The sequence below is a fragment of the Tauraco erythrolophus genome, chromosome 3 (assembly GCF_009769465.1).
Source record: "Tauraco erythrolophus isolate bTauEry1 chromosome 3, bTauEry1.pri, whole genome shotgun sequence".
NCBI lineage: Eukaryota > Metazoa > Chordata > Aves > Musophagiformes > Musophagidae > Tauraco > Tauraco erythrolophus.
Window position 1 is genome coordinate 104,365,205 of NC_141467.1, and position 19,567 is coordinate 104,384,771.

The following is a 19,567-nucleotide window of genomic DNA, read 5'->3' on the forward strand; positions in this document are numbered from 1 at the left end:
CATGTCCTAAGGTTAGTTCAAAAAATTCAGTTTTCTCCTAGTAGCTTCAAAATAGTGTCAATGATGAAAGACACTTCACAAAAACAGCAGAAAGGATGGGTTAGTCTAACCAGTAAACCTGCTGGTATGCAGAGTGCTGGGGATTGAATTACCATGAACTTCACCTCTGACTATCATGTCCCCCATCTGTATCTCACAGAAAACACAATTCTCCAGAGTTGAGAGACACTTTGCACCTAAAAGAGAGGAATTAAACAGGTATCTTTGCCCTCCTCCTTTTCCTCAATTGATGAGGGGCATCTTTAAAAATTAAAGAGCAACCTGGAAAAGCAAAGTAAAAAATAACCAGTGCCAAGCTTGAATCTGGCCTACCCCTATGAATAATGCATCCAGAATCAAACCCTGCAGCTCTCTTAGTGTCACTTCCACTCAGGCATCACTCATTAGCTCATTAGTCACAGCAGCCTTATTCCTACTAATTGATTTTACTACAATTCCCTACAATGTATGGCCAAGATCCAGCATGTCTCTGCCTGGCTTTAAAACCATTATATTGGCACAGCTTGGCAAGACACTTCAGCCCTCTCTCAAGCCTATTGAGCATGTAAAGGCTGGGTGATTCCCGGGACCCAGTTGTTGGAAGGTGCCCTTGGGGAAAGGGCATGTGTCTCCTCAATCTGACAAGCTGTAGACTCAAAGCACCTCCCTGAGCAGAGAGTGGTGGCTTTCACACCTGGTAGCAGGTCAGTCTGCTATAGATTGGAGCTGCAGATGGGTACAGAAAGCTTGGCAGCTTTCACCACACCGGTTTCCACCTTGGTACTGGACTGGGACGTGAGGGATGCTGGTTAGCGCAGGACCTGGGACAAACAGATCAGACCAGACTGCAAGTTAAGTTTTCCTTAACTCTACTGCTATTCCCAGATTCCCAATGGACCTCACTATAGCTGTCCCCTCTGCCTCAGGTATGTCCTGTGTGCTGTGCCTGAGAATTAGTGATGCTTTGTATATTCACCAGGACAGGAAGGTAGGGAACAAGGTGATTTATTTTTACAAGGAGTCCTGTTCCCTCTATGTAATGATTCACCTGCCCTTTTTTTTTTTTTTTTTCCCCAGCCTGTTTTTTTTCTCCCTTTAAATTCAGTGCAGGTACCTCTTATCTCTAGGTTATTACTTAGACTAACCTCCGTGTAGCACTTAACTCTTTCTGGGTGGGCCCTTCATGTTTATCACTTGCCTGGCCATTGGCCAGCATATGGATACAGTGGTCCTATGGGGAAATCTGATGGGACTTAGTAACTACCAAAGCGTGTTCTCTCTATATATACATAATATGCATAGAAAGGATTGATCATATATTTATGACTAGTGGGAATTTGTCTTCCCTCCCTATCAAATCTTTCTAGCTTCCTTTTTTTCTTTTTGCTATCAAGCCAATATCTTTTCCCTTCCCACCAACCCTGACCGACTGAGGCAGTAGTCACTTGTTTCAAGATTATTTGCTCCATCCAGCTTTCCAAGGCATTGCTAATGATGCAGGAATGTAAATCACTTGCTCGACTTAGCTGTCACCTGCTTTAATTATCCCCTACGTTACTTCAAGACTTAATCCAATGAACAAGAGATACTTTCCTATCTGAGTCACTTCTCATTGACCCAGAAGGGAAGAACAAGGACAACACATGTAAAACAATAAATGACCTGACTGAAAGGAAGCAGCTTTGCCTCCAGGCCCTTTCATCTCCCTCTAATACTGCAGTGCTTAGCATTGAGGCTGGAAATACTGACATGTCTTTGGTTGAGGACTGGTAGGAATGTGTTCTCAGGTTTAGTCTGCCCATGCCAGTAGAAAACCTAAGTATCTTGAAGATATCTCGACTGCCCAGGTGATAAGCTCAGCCCTTCTCCCACTAGCTGCAAGAAACATCCCAAGTTTGGCTTCCAGATACCTGAAGATTTCAGGAAGATGCTTCTGACCCAAAAGCTTCTGGCTCCCAGAGCATTTCTCCCTGGTAAAGGTGAGGAAAGCAGCCCTGTAGTGATGTTTCCCAGCCAGATGCGCAGTTCAGTCCATCTGATGGTCCTGGCAAATGGGCAAAGGAAGGCCCATGGCAGACAAGACTGGTTCATGAACACTTGTCACAAAGCAGAGGAGAGCAAACACCCCCAGCCTCACCAGCAGCAGACTTCACACAAAAACAGCTGAACTTGTCAGGGACCTCTGGAGATAATCCAGTCCAACCCCTCTGCTCAAAGTAGAGTCACTAGAGCGGGTTGTCCAGGGCTGTGTCCAGTTGGATTTGAACATCATCAAAGATGGTGCCCTGGTTTTGGCTGGGATAGAGTTAGTTTTCTTCTTAGTAGCTAGAATGGCGCTGTGTTTTGGATTTCACATGGGATTTGGTATGAGAAGAATGTTGATAACATACCGATGGTTTTAGTTGTTGCCAAGAAATCACGGACTTGTCAACCTTCCATGCTTTGCTGGTGTGCAGGTGCACAAGAAGCTGGGAGGGAGCATAGGCAGAGCACCTGATCCAAATTGGCCAATGGGATATTCCATACCATGCAATGTCCTGCTCAGTACATAAATGTGCTCTTTCTCTCTTCCAGTATTGTGGGTTTGGGATTTCTTTCCTCTGGGATCACTAGCCGGGAGTGGGCTGGGCATTGGTCAGCGGATGGTGAGCAATCACACTGTGCATCACTAGTTTGTACATTCTATCATTATTATTAATAATAATAATTTTATTTTATTTCAACTATCAAATTATTATTATCTCACCCCACGAGTCTCATTGCCTTTACCCCTCTGATTCTCTCCCACATCCCCCTGGGGTGGGGGAGGGGGAGTGAGCAGCTGCAGGGTGTTTGGTTGCCAGGCAGGTTAAAACCACGACAGATGGCAGCACCATGGCCTCTCTGGGTAGCCTTTTCCAGCACTCAGCCACACTTAAAGAAAGTTTTTTTCTCATGTTTAAATGGAATTTCTTGTGTTCCAGTTTGTGCCCTTTGCCTTTTGTCCTGGCACTGGACACCACTGAAAAGAGCCTGGCTCTGTCCTCTATGCACCCTCCCTTCGGATATTTATAGACATTGACAAGATCCTCCTGGAGCCTTCTGTCTTCCAGACTGAAAAGTCCCTGATTTCTCATCCTCTCCTCAGAGCACAGATGCTCCAGTCCCATCATCATCTTCATTGCCCTTTGTAGATCTTTCTCTAGTATATCCATGTATCTCCTGTACTGAGGAGCACAGAACTGGACACAGGACTCATAAAATCATAGAATCATAGAATGGTTTGGGTTGGAAGGGACCTCAAAGATCAACTAGTTCCAACCCCCCTGCCATGGGCAGAGACACCCTTCACTACACCAGGTTGCCCAAAGCCTCATCCAACCTGGCCTGGAACACTTCCAGGGACGGGGCATCTACAACTTCTCTGGGCAACCTGTTCCAGTGCCTCATCACCCTCAGAAGGCTCTGGGGACACCTTCTAGCAGCCTTCCAGTACTTAAAGGGGGCCTACAAGGAAGCTAGAGAGGGACTTTTGACAAGGGTGTGTAGTGACAGGACACCGGGCAATGGGTTTAAACTGAAAGAGGGGAGATTTTGACTAGATCTAAGGAAGAAGTTCTTCACTGTGAGAGTGGTGAGGCACTGGACTAGATTGCCCAGAGAAGCTGTGGCTGCCGCCTCCTTGCAAGTGTTCCAGGCCAGATTGGATGGGACTTTGAGCTACCTAGTGTAGTGGAAAATGTCCCAGCAGTGGAAGATGTCCCTGCACGGGGGTTGGATCTAGATGATCTTTAAGGTCCCTTCCAAACCAAACCATTCTATGACTCTATGACATTAGGATGGTGAAAGCCTACCATGAGGATGAGGACTCACGAATAGGAGGCTTGTTCCAATTGTCTGAAGAAGGCCTCATTTAAGTCTTCCTGATCAGGTGGTCTGTATCAGGACACCAACTACAACATCACCTATGCTGATCTGTGTGATCATCCTGACCCCATTACCTCTCAGTTGACTCATCACCCATTCCTAGGCAGAGCTCCATGGACTTCAGCTGCTCTCTCACATAAAAAGCAATTCCTCCTCCTCACCTTCCTGGGCTGCCCTTTCTAAACACCTTGTATCCAGCCATGGTAGCACTCAGTTATGTGAGCTATCCCACCATGACTCTGTGATCCCAAACTTTCATGTTGTTTGGACAGGGACTTGAAGACAGGTGATACAAGGAATTATGAGAGAGCTGGGTTTGTTCAGCCTGGAAAGGACTCTCCTTGAGGATGCCCATTGACTACAAGTTGCAGGAAGGGGAATTCTTGTCAGATATAATGAAAAATATTTCTCCATGTGAATGTTTAAAAACTGGAACAGGAGACCAGAAAATCTGTGGTGTCTCCATGCTTGAGATGTAGTGAAGAGCATTCTGAGCTAGCGCACTTCTTCGTCATCTCCAGGCTTCAGACGAACTTCTTTCTGCATCATGTCCCTTAGTAGAAGGGGCTTGTGGTCCTGATAGGTCAACACACGCGTCCCAGGACATCCTACCGATACTGCACTGGCAGATCTGGGGCCTGCCACTGCCACCTTCCGACAAGAGAAGAAAATGCAAATATCTGGTCCCAGATTCTTTCCCAAGGAAGGAAGGGAGGAATTTTTAGGACTGTTTTGGCAGCTTTTATTTTCACTGTTTCCAAAATTCGGGTTTCATAATCATTTGGTTCCAACGAGCTTTAGGATGAGATACCTCCATGTGAAAATAAAAAAGGGAGAAAAATTCATTCTATCTAAATTGTCTTGCACAAACCACGAGTTGAATTCCAACGTGAGTAGCTACACCTTGCCCTTAAGATGAACTATGAAGCGGTCACATACAAGGTGACACCGTCCCATATCTACTGAGTGCTCATATTTGTTTTTTATCATCTTTCATCTAATAGTTTGGACCGTGATACTAAATGGATGCTATTCCTGGAACCAGCAGGTTTAACTGGTCTGAGTTCAGGAAGGGGTCCTGGTGCGAAACTTGGACTCTCGTGCGAGAATGGGTGACCGCATCCCCGCAATTTTAGCAATGAGAAGTCAGAAATCGGAGCCAGGAGCACCTGGTGCTCAGGGACAAGAAGATGTGATGTGGGCATGATAAGAATCTGTGTGAAATACAACACGCCTGGTTGTTGTTTGTGTTAATTGGCATGGAGAAGGGGAGCAAGGCACTGGTACTCACACCACTTCCTCCACGGGTTTGATGCTGTTTGTGTCACATTTCAGTTGTGCTCGCTTAACTCTTTCTACACAAAGGCCAAGAGTCAGCAGCTCGGATGATCAAGTGTCCCTGTGCCACAGGAAGGGCCAGATCACCAAACCCAAGGAGACCAAGGTACGTTGTGCATCGTTTTAAATGTGGTTTTCTTGGGAGATGATAAGCAGGAAGATTGGAATGTGTTCCTGCAGCCACGTAAATCACCTCCCACCTTTCCAGCCTCCTCCCATCTTGGCTGCGGCTCAGGTCAGCGTTGCAGCCTGAAGGTGCCATCTTCCCCCTTGCTTCCCACGGCCTCTTGTGTGGACTTCAATAACGATGAACTGGGGAGGAAAAGAACCAGGAGGAAAGAAAGCGGAGAGGGTTAGCACTGGCAGGAAGGTGGAGCTCTTGATCCAGTAATTTTTTTTCTTCCTTTAGCACCACTCAAATTTTCACTTGCAAACTATCTACCTCCGCACTTGACTCTTCTATGTTAAAACTAGAAAATGAAGCTGTTTTCTGGAGACTCCTCTCCAGCCTCACAGCTATTTCTTCTTCCAAAAACTTGTGTTTGCCATGGCTAAAGAGAAGGCGTGTCCAGAGGGACAGTAAAGGGCAGGGATGGGGAGGCAGGAGTTCTTCCACTTCGGAACCATTCACTAGCACATCATGTCTCATACCCTGAGATGATCAGCATGATCTTGAGATGCCAGTGAGAAATGTCTACAGAGCCTACTGAAAAAGAAACACTGGCAACAGCCCAATACTTTCAGGGAGCTGGTATTACTACATCTTTTAACAAGGCTCACCTGGAAATACGGACCTTAATGAAGGAAGCAGCTCTATTACCTCTGTGTCAAATCATTACTGATGTCCCCTCTTAGATTTGGAGAAATGGCACCATTTCCCTGAACTTTCTGAACACCTGAAATGTGGGAGAGCCCATCCTGGGCCTGTCTAGAGACAGATAGGTCCCCATGGAGCAGCAGGAGTGGGGACATGGGTGGCAATGTGAGAAGAAAGGGATGGGAATGCCAGGCAGGAAGGAAGCATAGCCTCTTGGAGGCAGGTTTCTTCTGTGACCACCTGCTGTGCAATGCCTTCCAGTCCCCAAAATACTCCCTGTCACCACTGGTGCCTTTCCATCCCCAAAACCACTTGTAAGTAAGGCTGCAAAATACGAATTGCAAGGAGGGAGACCAGTGCAGAAGATTTTTTCCCAGGAAGGAGATGGTCCAGGCTGAAAAGATATTTTTATGTCTTTGTTTCAAACAGCCTGTGGCTGTTTCCAAGAAACTCCTGAGAGCCCATCGCTGTTATTCTGCATTTGTCTAACATTCCCCAGGGAACATAATCTCCTTCTCCCACGGGACCCAACTGGGCTCCCAAAAATAATAAAGCTTTCAACAAAAATTTGAATGACACATCTTTGCAAAGCAATGTGAATGCTCCCTGGTTCAGGAGAGCAGGGGGTGAGTCTCCAAAGCAACCAGCCCCATGTCTGTGTGTCCACGTTGTGCATCTGTCTGCAGGCAGGAGCGGGGCCAGAGCCCTGCGGCCCCAGGGAGCTCGGGAAGAGGAGCAGCTGGCCACAGACACCCACACAGGGGCCATTATGTACCCAAAATAGCCACCCCCTCCAATAAGAAAGAGCGTAGGCTCAAAGGACAAATCCCATCTCCATTCCCAGTAGGGTCACGGGCAAGTCAACGATATTTATGAGCACGACTATTGAAGGCAAAGACAATCCCTGTTCTTTATCCATCACCAGGAAGAGACTCCAATGACCTTGAGAAGCAATGTATGGATTTATTCCTCCCTATAGTCTACAGCCTCAGCCATGTCTGTCCTCCTTTTGACCGGTCTGCAACCCCCAGCCCTGGGTTTTGAATCCAACCCAAGCACTTTCTTTTCACACAAAGCAAGAAGTAATATCTGCAGAAGCATCCAAAAATTTTGTTCCAAGTGTACCTTTTTTATTAATTCCATATATTTTTATTAGAGTATAAGAAACAATATATAACATACACTACATTTATACTTATGTTAATATAGTTAAAGGAATCAATGCTTCTTTATCCTGCTTATTCTGTTACAATAAAGGCAATACACAATTACAAATCTCACATATATGTATTAATAAAATCAACATTTCAGTACAACCATCTCAGTGAAATGAGATCATCCAACAAAGCTGAAATAAAATGTGTCAATATTTTTTCTGCAACAATTTATTGGCCTTATTATATTTTCATGAAGTGTTTCAGTTTTGATGAAACGGTAAGGTTTGGGCTGGGAAAAGTGTTCCCTTGGAAAACATTGGACCTGGGAAGCCTGTTAAGCCTTTCGTTTCTCAATTTACAGTATCAGAGCAAAGCTGGATAAATTAACACATTCAATCTGTCTCTGATGTTTCCGATTCTCTGCTTTGCATGCAATTATCTGGTTGATGGTACCTCGCCTTTGGCTCCCTACCCCCGATTTCATGTGTTAACAGTTCCTCCTTGACGTGTGAGATCTGGGCTTCAAAGCATCGCTACCAACTCTGTCTATAGCCAGCAGATGGCAGGACCAAGCCAGGGCTTCGCTTCCCTGGGCACCATGGATGCTCCGGAAATGCAAAATTGGGTGTGTCTATCCCCATCCCTGTTTGATAACCTCAGACCGCAGCTTTCCAGGGGCAAAATAACTCCTCCAGGATCAAGGAAGGCTTCAGAACCATCTTCATCCCAAACAGCTGAGTACAGCAGCACCTCATCGCTGAGGATGACAGTGATTGCACAACACAGCTTCAGGGTGCAAAAGCATTGGGATCACAGGAGCAAGGGGCTTGTGATAGGGCCCTAAACCTCCGAGTATCCAGATGTGCACCACAGCTGCCTTTCCTGGAGACAGAAGAGCACAGATGCCTGTACTTCATTCCAGCACGGAGGCAGAGCCACTCAGACCAGAGCTACCAGGCTTCCCACAGGGATGGTGGAACCACAGCCTCCTTCATGGCAAACAGGGGTCCTTGGGAGGCAAGTCATTGCAAACAATCCATAGCTTGAGTAAATGAACACCAAGCAAGGACATTCTTTGAGTAACAATGTGGATCCTTTGAGCAATGATTAAGCAACTGGCTTTATTTGTTCTGGCTGTTCGTGCAAGGACATCACATCAGGTCTTTGTTTTCCAAAAGAAGAAATTTTTGCCCTTTAGCGAAAAAATAAAAAATAAAAATTCTCAGAACCAGTTGGAAGAACTTTGTTCATTTTTCAGTGCTCCTTTTCGGCAAACAGCAAACCCAGTGAACCTGGGTGGAAAGGGCTGGTGCCACAGAAAGCTTCGAGCATGTACAGACAATACACAAAAATGAGAGCCCTTGAGACGTTGGCATAGTGGTAGACAGCAGCAGCTGCCATTGAAACAGCCATTTCCAGGATGGAAGCACAGAAACCATTTTCTCATTAGCATGCTCCAAAACGGGCAGGTATTTGACTTCAGCTCTTCTTATTTTCCAGTGAAAACTGTTCCGGGATATTTTATGCTCGTATGGAGCAAAGCCTCCTCCCCTGCTAATCTCTCACCTTGTCAGAAAAGGTGAAGATCTGAGTTTTCTGCTGAGATGTCAATCTCTAATTCCACAGCCCAAGTAAACACATTCAAAGCACTTAAGCGCTGTCCCATCGTGGCTCTCAAGTTCCAAATCAGGCATTTGGTTTAACAAGCCACCAGTTTTAATGCTCTATAAACGCTGGGTTCTTGTTATTTATTTGCTTATTAGTATTAATATTTTTAATTGTTACGGCTGCACGTTTTCAGGCCTTTCACTCCTGGGCTTTAAGACAGCTGAGGTTCTCGCATGATTTCTGGTGCTGGGGATTTGGGGGCAAAAAAAAAAAAATATAGCAGGAACAGAAATTGTGAGTTGGCAGAACTGATCATACGATGCTTGGGATTAAACAGCTGGATAACATTTCTTGCATTTGACAAGCTGTCATGCCCTCCCTCTCTCTCAAATACACATATATCTATCAAAGAGATCTTTGTCACATGTGGTTGAAAGGAAAAACTGCAAATATCTCTTCTTCCATATACTAAGTGTACAGGAATACAGCACATGAAGAAAGACAAAAAAAGAGTGAAAAGGGGGGAAAAAAATCTCCATATGCAATCTATTCAGCATCTTTAGGCTCAAGAACATGTGTGAACTGACCTTCACATCTGTCCCCTGGCAATACCATTAATATAACTTGTTATTTGTATAGAGTAAGTAGCCAGCTGAACGCTCTTCCCATCAGCCCTTGCTCCCTTGCATAACCAAGTCCTTGGCACGAGCAAACTCTGAAATGCTGAGATAGGAAGGATGTGGCCTTTGGAGGAGGCAACCAGGTCTCATAACCCTGCTCATAGCTTTAGGCCATAAGGTCATCCAGCATGGCATCCTCAAGAGCCTCGTGAAGGCATGAAGAGGACACAGCTATGCTGATGGCTTTTAAGTTTAGCTCTTTGCTCACAAGAGGTGTTATGAGGGCAACTGAGTCCAAACCCAAGATATTTTTTACCAGGTGGTTAGAAAAGAGCTACAGCCCCATTAATTTGCAATGTCGAGTACTCTGGGTGCTGCCTTGGCCTTACTGGAGCATCTACTCGCAGCAAGTGGCGAGGAACAACTTAGCCCTACAAACAACGTTTCTAACCCTCTGGGGAGGAAGGCTCGGGCACAGGGAAGCTAGGGAATATTTACCCCTTTTCTAGTCATTTTTTCCCCAATTTTCCCTGTGCTGCACGTGCATAACAGAGGTTTGCGTCGTGCCTCGAGCCCCGCGGTCCCAGCAGGCGAGGGAGGATGTGTTAACCAGAGGAAGGCACAGCTGAGGACCAACGAGACAAGTGATGCATTCTCACCAAACTCGATGCGTTCTCACCAAACTCGTCACCTAATTGCGGGTCACGTCACGATGACCAGTCCCTCCTGTTGCAAAGGCTGTCATTAGCATCCGTGTCATTTTAATTAAAAGATAGGGAGAAGGAGGAGGTAAAAAAAAACATGTAACCGCTCTTGTCTCAAATATTTCTATCCATCTGCACACCAACTTTCCAAGGAAGCTGTTTATCACTCATTTAAGTGGGGATAGAGGCATAACTGAACAGTGTGTGCAGTTTGAGAGGCTTTTGTTCGGTTTTTGACACAAAACAGGAGAACCACGTACAAGGAGGGCATGGCTAAAGAGTGCCAAGGCTACACCTGATTTTTGCTGCTAGAAGAAGCCCAGCGCACCTCTGATCGATCGGTGGAAGTAACAGCAAGCTTTCACTTGACAGTTTAAGGCTTGATTTTGGCTTGTTTTGTGTCTAGCAGGTCCACAGGTAGGCAAAGCAGGTAGGACACCAGCACGACGCAGAGATGGCAGAAGGACACATCTTCCATGGGATGGCTGAGAACTTTGAGGAGCGACGCTGCTGAAAGACCTGGGAAGATCCTGGGGTCCGAGGGACAGCAGGAGCAGCAGGTTTGGTGGCAAAGTCACCTTCTGCAGTCCATGTGCACCAGCAGCCAGGGATTGCAGGTTGAACCTAAAGATCTGAGTATCGATATCTTTGCCTCTGACTTCACTAGATTTTGCAAACAGACCTGTTGCCCTGGATCATTTAGGTGTCGATGTTAATGTCCATCACCATCACAAGTCCAAAGTGGGGAAATCGAGGCACCAAGTCTTTGTAACACGCAGACCAATTTTTAAAGGTCCTGTTTCCAATGCGCTTGCTCCTTTAGGAGTAACGGGGTTGACTCAGACACCAATAACTGGCATTTTTCACTAAAATGCACCTGGAAAACGCGATTCCCAAGAGCGGTGAAACAAGCTGGCCCAGGGGTGTTTATCAGAAAGGAAAGGGACAGGGAGAAGACGGACTTGCTGCTCAGAGGTGAACTGGAAGGAATGCTGAGACGAAGCACTCAAAAGCTGCTTGAGAGGGTAAGAGGCCCTCGTTCCGGGCATAATATTTGAGTTTCTTCTAAGAGCGTTTCTAATCTCTGTCTGGAGCAAGGAAACACACACAGCACACGTCCCATCTCAAGGTAACAACAGGAGCATGTTTATTCAGGTCTGGCACTTACAGAGCTCGGAGGGACAAGGTACATGTCATTAGTTTTCCAGAAAAGTCAGCCCAGGATCAGAAGAAACAAAACGATTTTATAAAAAGAGACTGAAGCTGCAGAGGCCGGGAATGTGTCTCCCTTCGGGTCATGCATTCCCAGTGCCTGGAATACCCATGTGCTGGGACCACGCCGGTGCCAGGCACCTCCATGGAGGCGAGAGGCAGGAACGTCTGAACACTTGACCAGGTGGTATCTGGGGTTAATCGGCTCTCGGCAAGTCCCAGCCTTGTTTTAACCAACCTTAGAAACGAGGAGTGAGGGGGAAGTATTAGGTATAAAAGCAGAAACCTTTCCAAAACGATCCACCTTTGCCAAGGAGGTGTGAGAGTGCAGTGGGGTATGTCCACAGAAGGAGGAGAACAGCTTGGCCAAACTGCCCAGGTCTCCGATGCTGGAAGAGCATAAAGTCTGGGAAACAACCACCTTGGAAGCCTGCTGAGAAGTAGAGGATCTCCTTGCAGACAGCAACAGAGAAGATATTGGCTAATGAGACCCACGACAGCCCGTGGAAGACGGCTCTTCGTCAGCCAGCACCCATCACTCGCGAGCCCTGAGGACGTAGATGAAGCTAACGAGGACCCCCAAGGCCAGGACCGTGTAGCTGGCTTTCACGCTGCTGGAACCGCTGATGTTGCAGAGGAAGGAGTCGCAGCAGTAAACGGAGGCAGCCGCGACGCCGAGGTTAATCCCGGCGCTGGGGCAAATGGGAGAGCATCCTTTAGAGATGGACTGGCCAGACTTGCTGCCTGAATTTAGGTTGGGGCAAGAGGAGAGGAAGAAAAGCAAAAAGGAGACGGTTTGACAACGTTTCTTGGCTTTCCGATCACCTGAGCTGCAAAGGAAATAACAGCGCCGAAAGAGCCAAAGCGTCACAGGTGGCACAGACAGGATGAATCGCTTCTCGGCTACGACAGTAACCTCAGCCAGCCCACACATCTCAAGGAACACCCACAACAACCTCCCACACAGACTCCGCAGACCGTGCAACACCCAGGGGACACCCCTTCCAGGCCATTAGGCAAAGTTTGGCTGCTACGGCTCCGGTGAGGAATCTCAGAAATCTCACTTGAGCTTGACCCTGGGACTCCTCGAGCGAGACGGGGAGCACGGGGCATACAGAGCACCAGGGAGGCACTCGTGAGCGAAGGGTGCATTTTGGAGAGGGGCAGCACGCATCCAGTGGCAGGAGACAGGAAACTATTAGCATTGTGCTGCTACGACAGGTTTACGAAAGCTCCCGGCCTCTGTTTGTGCGTGTACAACCCACCCACGCTGCAGATGGTGCAACTCGGGCATGCAGCATCCTTCCCTCCTGGCAAGGGAGAGCAAGGCAAGCCAGGCTGGGCTTTGGTCTCTGCAATGGTGCAGGGAGACCTACCAAAGCAGCCTGCTTCCCTAGAAGCAGCAGCCAGGAAGCACACACCACCCCACCTCCTTCCTGGCACTTAGGGAGGACACCTGCAAATCTTCCTTCCTGGCAACCCCACCTCGTCCACGGAGAGCGAAGAAGCAAAGGTTGGACTCAGGGATGAACAACTTGAACACAGGCCAAAAGCAGGAAGGGAAACCCTGGATCTTCCTAGAGAGGAAGCCTGCAGCATCCTCCACGCTTTCACTTATTCATCAGCAACCTCCCCGCCCCCGCCCCGAAATTCCCCTCGGACTCCCGGCATCAGCGCAGGCACGTGGGCTTTAACGTGACTCTGCTTGGCGGCAAGTCGCTCGTAAGAATTCTCTTGGGATGGTCCGACACTCAGCTGCTAAACAGAACTTTCCCCCTTTTCCAGCTAAACGAAGGAAAGCCTTCCTGCAGCTCAGCAGGTGACCCAGGAGAGCAGCCCAGAGGGGCAGAAGGAGGTCCTGTCACCACTCACCGAATCCCACTCCGACATACGTCGTCACGCAGTGGTTTTCACCCTCCCCGCACTTGACAGGTGTCAGGCAGGCCCAGTTGGAGGATGCATCCGAGCACGAAAAGCAGACGAGCGTGTGGGCTGCAAGGGAAAGGCATGCTTAGGTTAAGGGCTGATGGGAAGACCTCCTCGCTTGGTGGTCCCCACCTCTGACACCTGGTACGCACCGCATCCGGCCACAGTCATGCTTCCTATTTCAGCTTTATCAATCCACAATAGGTTTTTTCCCAAAAAAAAACCCTGGCCAAGTGAAGGGTTCAAGCATAAGGGATACGTTTCGAGCTCCTGGCAGGATCAGCTGCCAGCTAAAGCCTCAATTCAACCACAGGTCACGCTGTTACTTCATGGCATGCTCCTGTTCGCACCAAGAGCATGTTCAAGCTACAGCTGCCAACTTGAAACTAAACAATGGAGGCAAGTTCAGGTCTGCAACCTGGAGCCTGAGATTTGAGCTTGTTCAGCTCCAGCTACCATGGACACTGATGAGAAATGCTCCAGGCATGACCATGGGTTCGAGCTTTCCATGACCTGCCTTTGGCAGAAGGGCACAAAGTTCAGGCTACGCTTGAGCTAGCGCACGTGGTGGAAATGGTTTCTCAGCTAGAGCAAGCCCAGAGTTATAGCAAGACCTGCAAGGACTTGCGCTGTCCCACAACCTGGGGAGTCACAGCACTATGAAGGTAGCATATGCACCCAACCTTTTTAATTTGGAGCTGGAGGACAGCAAAAAAGGAATGTCTTCCTCCAAGGCAGGTCCTCTATAATGGTCTACCCTACACCAGCAGGATGAACTGCACCATCTAGCTCGCATCCCACATCCTTCAGGCCTCCCCAAGAAAAGGGTGAGATCAGGAAGCCGCATTCCATGGTGGGAAATGGTTGCAGAAACAGCCCGGACTGGTGACTCAGCAGGGACATATGCACTTTGCAGTGTGGACGGATGATCTTCCCTGTATTTTACACATAAGAACATCACATCCACACCGCAATCATTGACCTACATACGCAGGCAGATCAGGTCTGTTCCCAATACTTCACGGGCTCTGATTTTTGAGCACTTAGACAGCAAACCCTTCCACAAGGCACTGCTTTTCCTTTCTGTGTTTACGGGATGCAAAAGAGAGCGGGGGCTGATTCAGGACGGGAAGGGCAAGGCAGCATCATTCCTGCTCCTACCTCTTTCCGCCCAACCACAAACAGCTTATCCTATGGAGGTGAAGTCAGTGAAGCCCTGGGAGAGCTCACTGAGGCTCGGCAGTCCCTGTCATGGAGTATTCTTAAGAACAAGTTGGACAAATATTGGGCAGTGGCTGTCCCACTCTACCGCAGGACTGCCATGACCTCTTGAGGTTCTTCTCAATCCTGTTTCTCTCAGGAAAATAAAAGCTTTTTATAGAAAAATTGAGAAAAATAACAATTGCGCTCCGAGGAATGACTTCTGAGCAGCCATGGCCTCTTCCCAAGGCAAGGGAAGAAAACACAAACAATCCCTGGGAAATCGATTAACACAGGTTAGTGGGAGATCCTGAACGTCACATCAGGGCAGTCAGATGACTCTGCTTTGGAGACGAAGCCAACACCACAACTCCCTAAGCAAGAACTTCCTCAACTGTCTCATCCATCCTCCAATGATCATTAGTCTGCCAACAACCTTTGCAACAAAACCGAGCTACTCAAGCGTGCCAACACAGCAGCCACAACCTACACACAGCACCCAGGATTACAGGGCCATCGGCTGAGTCAAGTGCCCCAGGTGAGACTTGTCAGTGGACCTTGCCTTGGGATCTAGGAGACAGGGAAGAGGAGGATGGAGACAGCCATTGAGTCTATAGCCTGTCATTGTCCCTTGCTGAGCCCTCAGAGTGTTTCCATGGGTGGCATTTTTGACCTCATTTGCCAAAACTCAGTCTGGGACCTCAGAGTGAAGCCCAGCTCTCTCCTGCTCCCTTGCCCCTAGAACACTTACGCTCTCAAGTCCCAGGTGACCTGTCTCAAACCCTTCTCCTTGCAACCACCCTGAGGGCAAAGTGACGAGGCAAAGTGAGGAGGCAAATCGACTCATCCCATTTCGCATGAACCCTTTGCCACCAGGAATGAAGTGGATTACAGGCTTCCTGTGGGCATTATGGTAGAACATATGTCCTCACATGTATTTGCTCACCACGCTGAACACACAAGTGGTGCAGTGCTGTCCATTAAGGCTTAGAAGTTCCAGATACAAACACATCACAAATATTTGTGCAGGCACATAAAAGTGCCTGTAGGCATAAAATTGTCCACCATATGACTAAATCTATGCTCCTACCACGGCATCTCCTACCCGTCCCCATGTTTTTCTTTGTCACACCTACCTATTACCCCTTGTCTTAAATATAGACCAAATCTTTCCAGGAGGGGCGAGTCTTTCAACGTAGTTTAGGAGAGGAAACATGCAGGCAGGACCAGTGCCACTTTCTGCCCCAGCAAAAATGCCAACTAAATAACCCACTGCAGAGTTAACAGAGCAAGCGGGCTGAGCGTTTTAGACAAAAGGCAGAAGAAGGGTGGCAGAATAATTTTACGCAGCTGGAGATGGAGCAGAGAGTTGGAGCTCAGGCTACAAAAAAAAAGGAGAAAAAAAAAAAAAAGCCCGAGACTGAACAATGCAAAAGGGAAGCCTCGTTTTCACCAACTAGAAAATGCAGCGGTTCTTCCACGGGGAAGAATTTATGTGTTTATTCGTTTGCTGCTCGGCTCCTCGGAGGAACAAAGAGCCCCCAAAAAAGTGCAGATCATTTGGGGGAATTCCTCTGATAAGAGGTTGAATCCGTTCTTGCAAAGAGCAACGCAGAGGGGAAAAAAAAAAAAAAAAAGCCTTTAAAAGCCCACTCTGAAGCTCAGCAGCACCAGCGAAAAATGCTGTTGCTTCAGCAGCTCTTCTAATCGTCTTTCCTTTTTCCATTGCGCTTGGACAAGATCCTTACACACCGTACACCAGATCTTCAGGGCACTTTGAGCAGCGGGTAAAGCTTTTCTGAGAAGACTCTGGATGTACTGGAAGCGTTTGGGGATAAAGCTATCCACAACAAACCCTTTTGCCTGGCTAAGAACTTACTTTAAAGCAAAAGCTTTTGGGTTTGGGGGGTTTTTTTTGGGGGGAGAGGGAAGTGAAACCCCTTACTGCCTTGGCCCGGACAGCCCATCCTCCCAGCTGGAACTGAGCACATATCAGATGGAGACCCAACACTTGAATTGCCAGTTGCTTCCTGGACCCCACGGGGAGAGGTGGGCATGGGAAGGGCAGCAAACAACTAGCTTCTTCTCACGGGTGTCCTCAGGGGACAAGAAGGGCCCGTGTTTCCCGAGCAGGGGCTCAGAGGGTCCTGAACTCTTGTTTGCTCTTTGTTCGGCTTCTCCAAGCATCGACATATGGAAACAATATGGGGTTCTGCACAGCCCCATGGAGTTTGGATAGACAGAAATGGAGCCGACGGGAAGGCGGGGATTGCAGACCCTGTGACTTGGAGAACTTGCAGTTCAACGCCCAGCAACAGGAAGCACGTTCTCCCGAGCTTTGGTGGCAAGCCCCAAAACGCGCTCCACAAGGCACGGTCCCTTTGTGGGTCACCTCCCCAGACGCTGGCCACCGCAGCCTGCCCGGAAGGATGCTGGAGGGGGACGGGGGGGGACGGGGGGAGGCGAACAGCAGGAGCCAGAATCACGAGTGGCTCTGCCCAGACTTCGTTCCATCAGCCATTGGCAGGGCTGGGCTCCATCTCCCCTCCACCCTCCTTCCCCTTGGCTGCATCTCAACCCATTTCGGCGCCGTTATCCCGGCTCGCTGCGCCGTACGGGGGAGCGGAGCCGGCCCTGGTCTTTGTTCGAGCTGCAACTGGGAAAAGCTCAAAAATACCTACACGCACAGCTGGAGATGCACACCTAGACACAGAGGCAAAGAAGCCCTGAAGTTCCTGCTTCAAGAGGGACACTGCTGCGAGGCAGGTTTTGGAAAGACACCTCCCACCCCCACCCCGCGCCAAACCCCGGCAAGGCTCAGCTCTGTCCCCTCACCGCCTTTGCAACCCTCGCCCTCCCTGCAACCCTCCAACTTCCAGAGCCCACCCGGCAAGACGCAGCACACACACACACCCCCACCATCCAATCTGCTCCCAAACCCAGGGCTGGGGAGAGACTGGGGGTCTTCGAGGAGAGGTGATGGTGGCCGGGGAGGGCGGGGGCATATCCCCCCTTACCTCTCTCCACGCACAGCACCGCAGCCAGCACAGCGAACAGAAGCGCCTTCATGGTGCGGCGGTGGGGCCAGCGAGATGCGCAGGGCGGCTGGCTGCGCGCAAGGCTGGCGGCAGGGCCGGGCGCCGGGGGTGGGGAAAGGACAGCGGCTCCGCCTCGCGGGCCGGCCCGCGCCACGCACCGCCTCCCGCTACCGCCTCCCCGGCCCGCCTGGTTTCGTTTCTTCGCTCCGGAGAAGCGGGGGCCGGGAAAGGGGTGGTTCTGGTGGTAGTTGGTCTTGCCAGCGACTGGCCCGTCGAAGGGGCTGATAACCCCTTGGGAGCCGAGCCAGCTCTGCCCTGACTCTGCTACAAAGGCTTTTTCCGTCCCTCTTTCGGGCCTCCTCTGCTTCCCTGCCGAAAGGGATGGGAGTCTCAGCATGCTGGACCTCACTCAAGCACAGCACTCTTCAAGTGCAACCCCCTGCACCCATGACTCCCTTCACTCACCTTCACCAACATGCCTCCCTCCTCACCTCAGTGCATCTTCATTCACAGGTCCCCCTGAGCACACACACACGCATCCCCCCATACATTCACGACCATGCTGTATGCACACATACCCTGCATGTGCCAAGCCCTGTGTGCAGGACTCCTTTCATGCATGGATCTCCTGCGTGCAAGACCCTTTGAATGCACAAGCCCCCTGCATGCGTAACACCCCCTCTTCATGTATAACCCCTCTGCATGCACGGCCCCCATGCAAAACCCAAGCACACCCGGAAACAACTTCTCTGGTCATTTACCAGGTCCTAATTGAGTTTAGACATATAAGGTTGAGAAGCTTGAAGGTACGAGGGCCCAGCAGCTGCGATGACATAAAACAGCCTGGGCTGCTTGGCAGTATGGGTCTTCAGAACATAGGACAGTCCACCAGAAAGGTTTGTTGGAGTGGCACAAGTTCAGTAGGCCCCACAGAAATAGCTAAGTCCTCTAGGAAATGAGCTGCAGGGAGGGCATTGTGGGGTGGGGGCGGTCCCTGTGAAGCTGGCTGTCAAGGAAGCCTGGGAATGAATGAGATGGCTGGCGAGCCAGCAGGAGACAAGCAGGTTTGACAAAGTCTGTATGCCACAGATGGGTTTAATTCTGCAGAATCAGCATTTCCTGGCAAATGCATATGTCAGAAGAAATTCCATCTCCTGTCTTCTCAGAGTGCATTCAGAGTCCTCTACTTGGAAAACAAATCTGTGCCTGCAAAACCCCGCTTCCCTTGTCTCTCCTATGGCTCATTTTTATTTGTCATTGCCAGGTGTTCTAGCAGGAACTGATTGTGAGTGGTATATTTCTGTAGTCTAATATCTTCCACTGGACCAAGCTGCTGAGACTGTTTCATTCTCTGGCTTACAAATCAAATAGTAAAAAACTGGGCAGTTTCAGCTTTGTGGTAGCCTGAGCAACCATAATTCAGGTACACTCACAAGACCCCTGTGTCAAGTTCATGTTGTGCCCATAACATTTGGTCTTCCTTTTTGTAGCCTACAAATGAGCAATCTCATCAAATTTATCTCCACTTTGAGGTGCAGCACCTGAGATTTAATTTCTGGGTATCAGGAAGGCATAGCATGTTCCTTCAGCTCTCCTGTTCTTTCGATGTCTTGTACACTCCTCTCATCCCCCATGAGAAGTACAAGGGCCTACAGCTTTCTAGTTTTCTCCCACACATTTTAATTTAGTTATTCAATTAATTAATTAAATTTAACACATTGATTCCACAGTTTCCTGTAGACGCTCTGTCTGCTGCCAGGAAGAAGGAGAGAGGATCTAAGAGTCACTGGGGTCACAACTCACCACGTGATCTGAAGTCCTCTCGACACTACTGAAATATCTGGGTGTGGACAACATTAATTACAGGATGCTGCAAACGGAAGATGTGGGCAGAGCAACCGGGGACTGATTCACTATGATGGAAGATGCGCCAGGTAAGGAAGCCCTTCTGAAATCTTGCTAGTCTAAATCCATGTCTCCCACCTTCTTACCAAGACTACAG

General features: G+C 48.9%; 1 protein-coding gene across 1 annotated transcript; it reads right to left on the minus strand.

Moving 5' to 3' along the window:
* Positions 1-11,313: 11,313 nt before the first annotated feature.
* Positions 11,314-17,648, minus strand: LOC104383920 (lymphocyte antigen 6E). The gene is made up of 3 exons (XM_086609597.1): positions 17,545-17,648; positions 13,274-13,393; positions 11,314-12,145 (listed from the first exon to the last, which is right to left on the minus strand). The coding sequence occupies exons 1-3, from the start codon at positions 17,594-17,596 to the stop codon at positions 11,937-11,939; spliced, it is 381 nt and encodes a 126-aa protein (XP_086465723.1). The 5' UTR covers positions 17,597-17,648; the 3' UTR covers positions 11,314-11,936.
* Positions 17,649-19,567: the final 1,919 nt, after the last annotated feature.

Coding starts and splice junctions, on each gene's coding strand:
- LOC104383920 (XM_086609597.1), bottom strand. CDS start 17,596: ATGAAGGCGCTTCTGTTCGCTGTGCTGGCTGCGGTGCTGTGCGTGGAG. Junction 13,394..17,544: donor GGTGCTGTGCGTGGAGAGAG/GTAAGGGGGGAT, acceptor TTTCCCTTGCAG/CCCACACGCTCGTCTGCTTT. Junction 12,146..13,273: donor GTATGTCGGAGTGGGATTCG/GTGAGTGGTGAC, acceptor ACCTAAATTCAG/GCAGCAAGTCTGGCCAGTCC.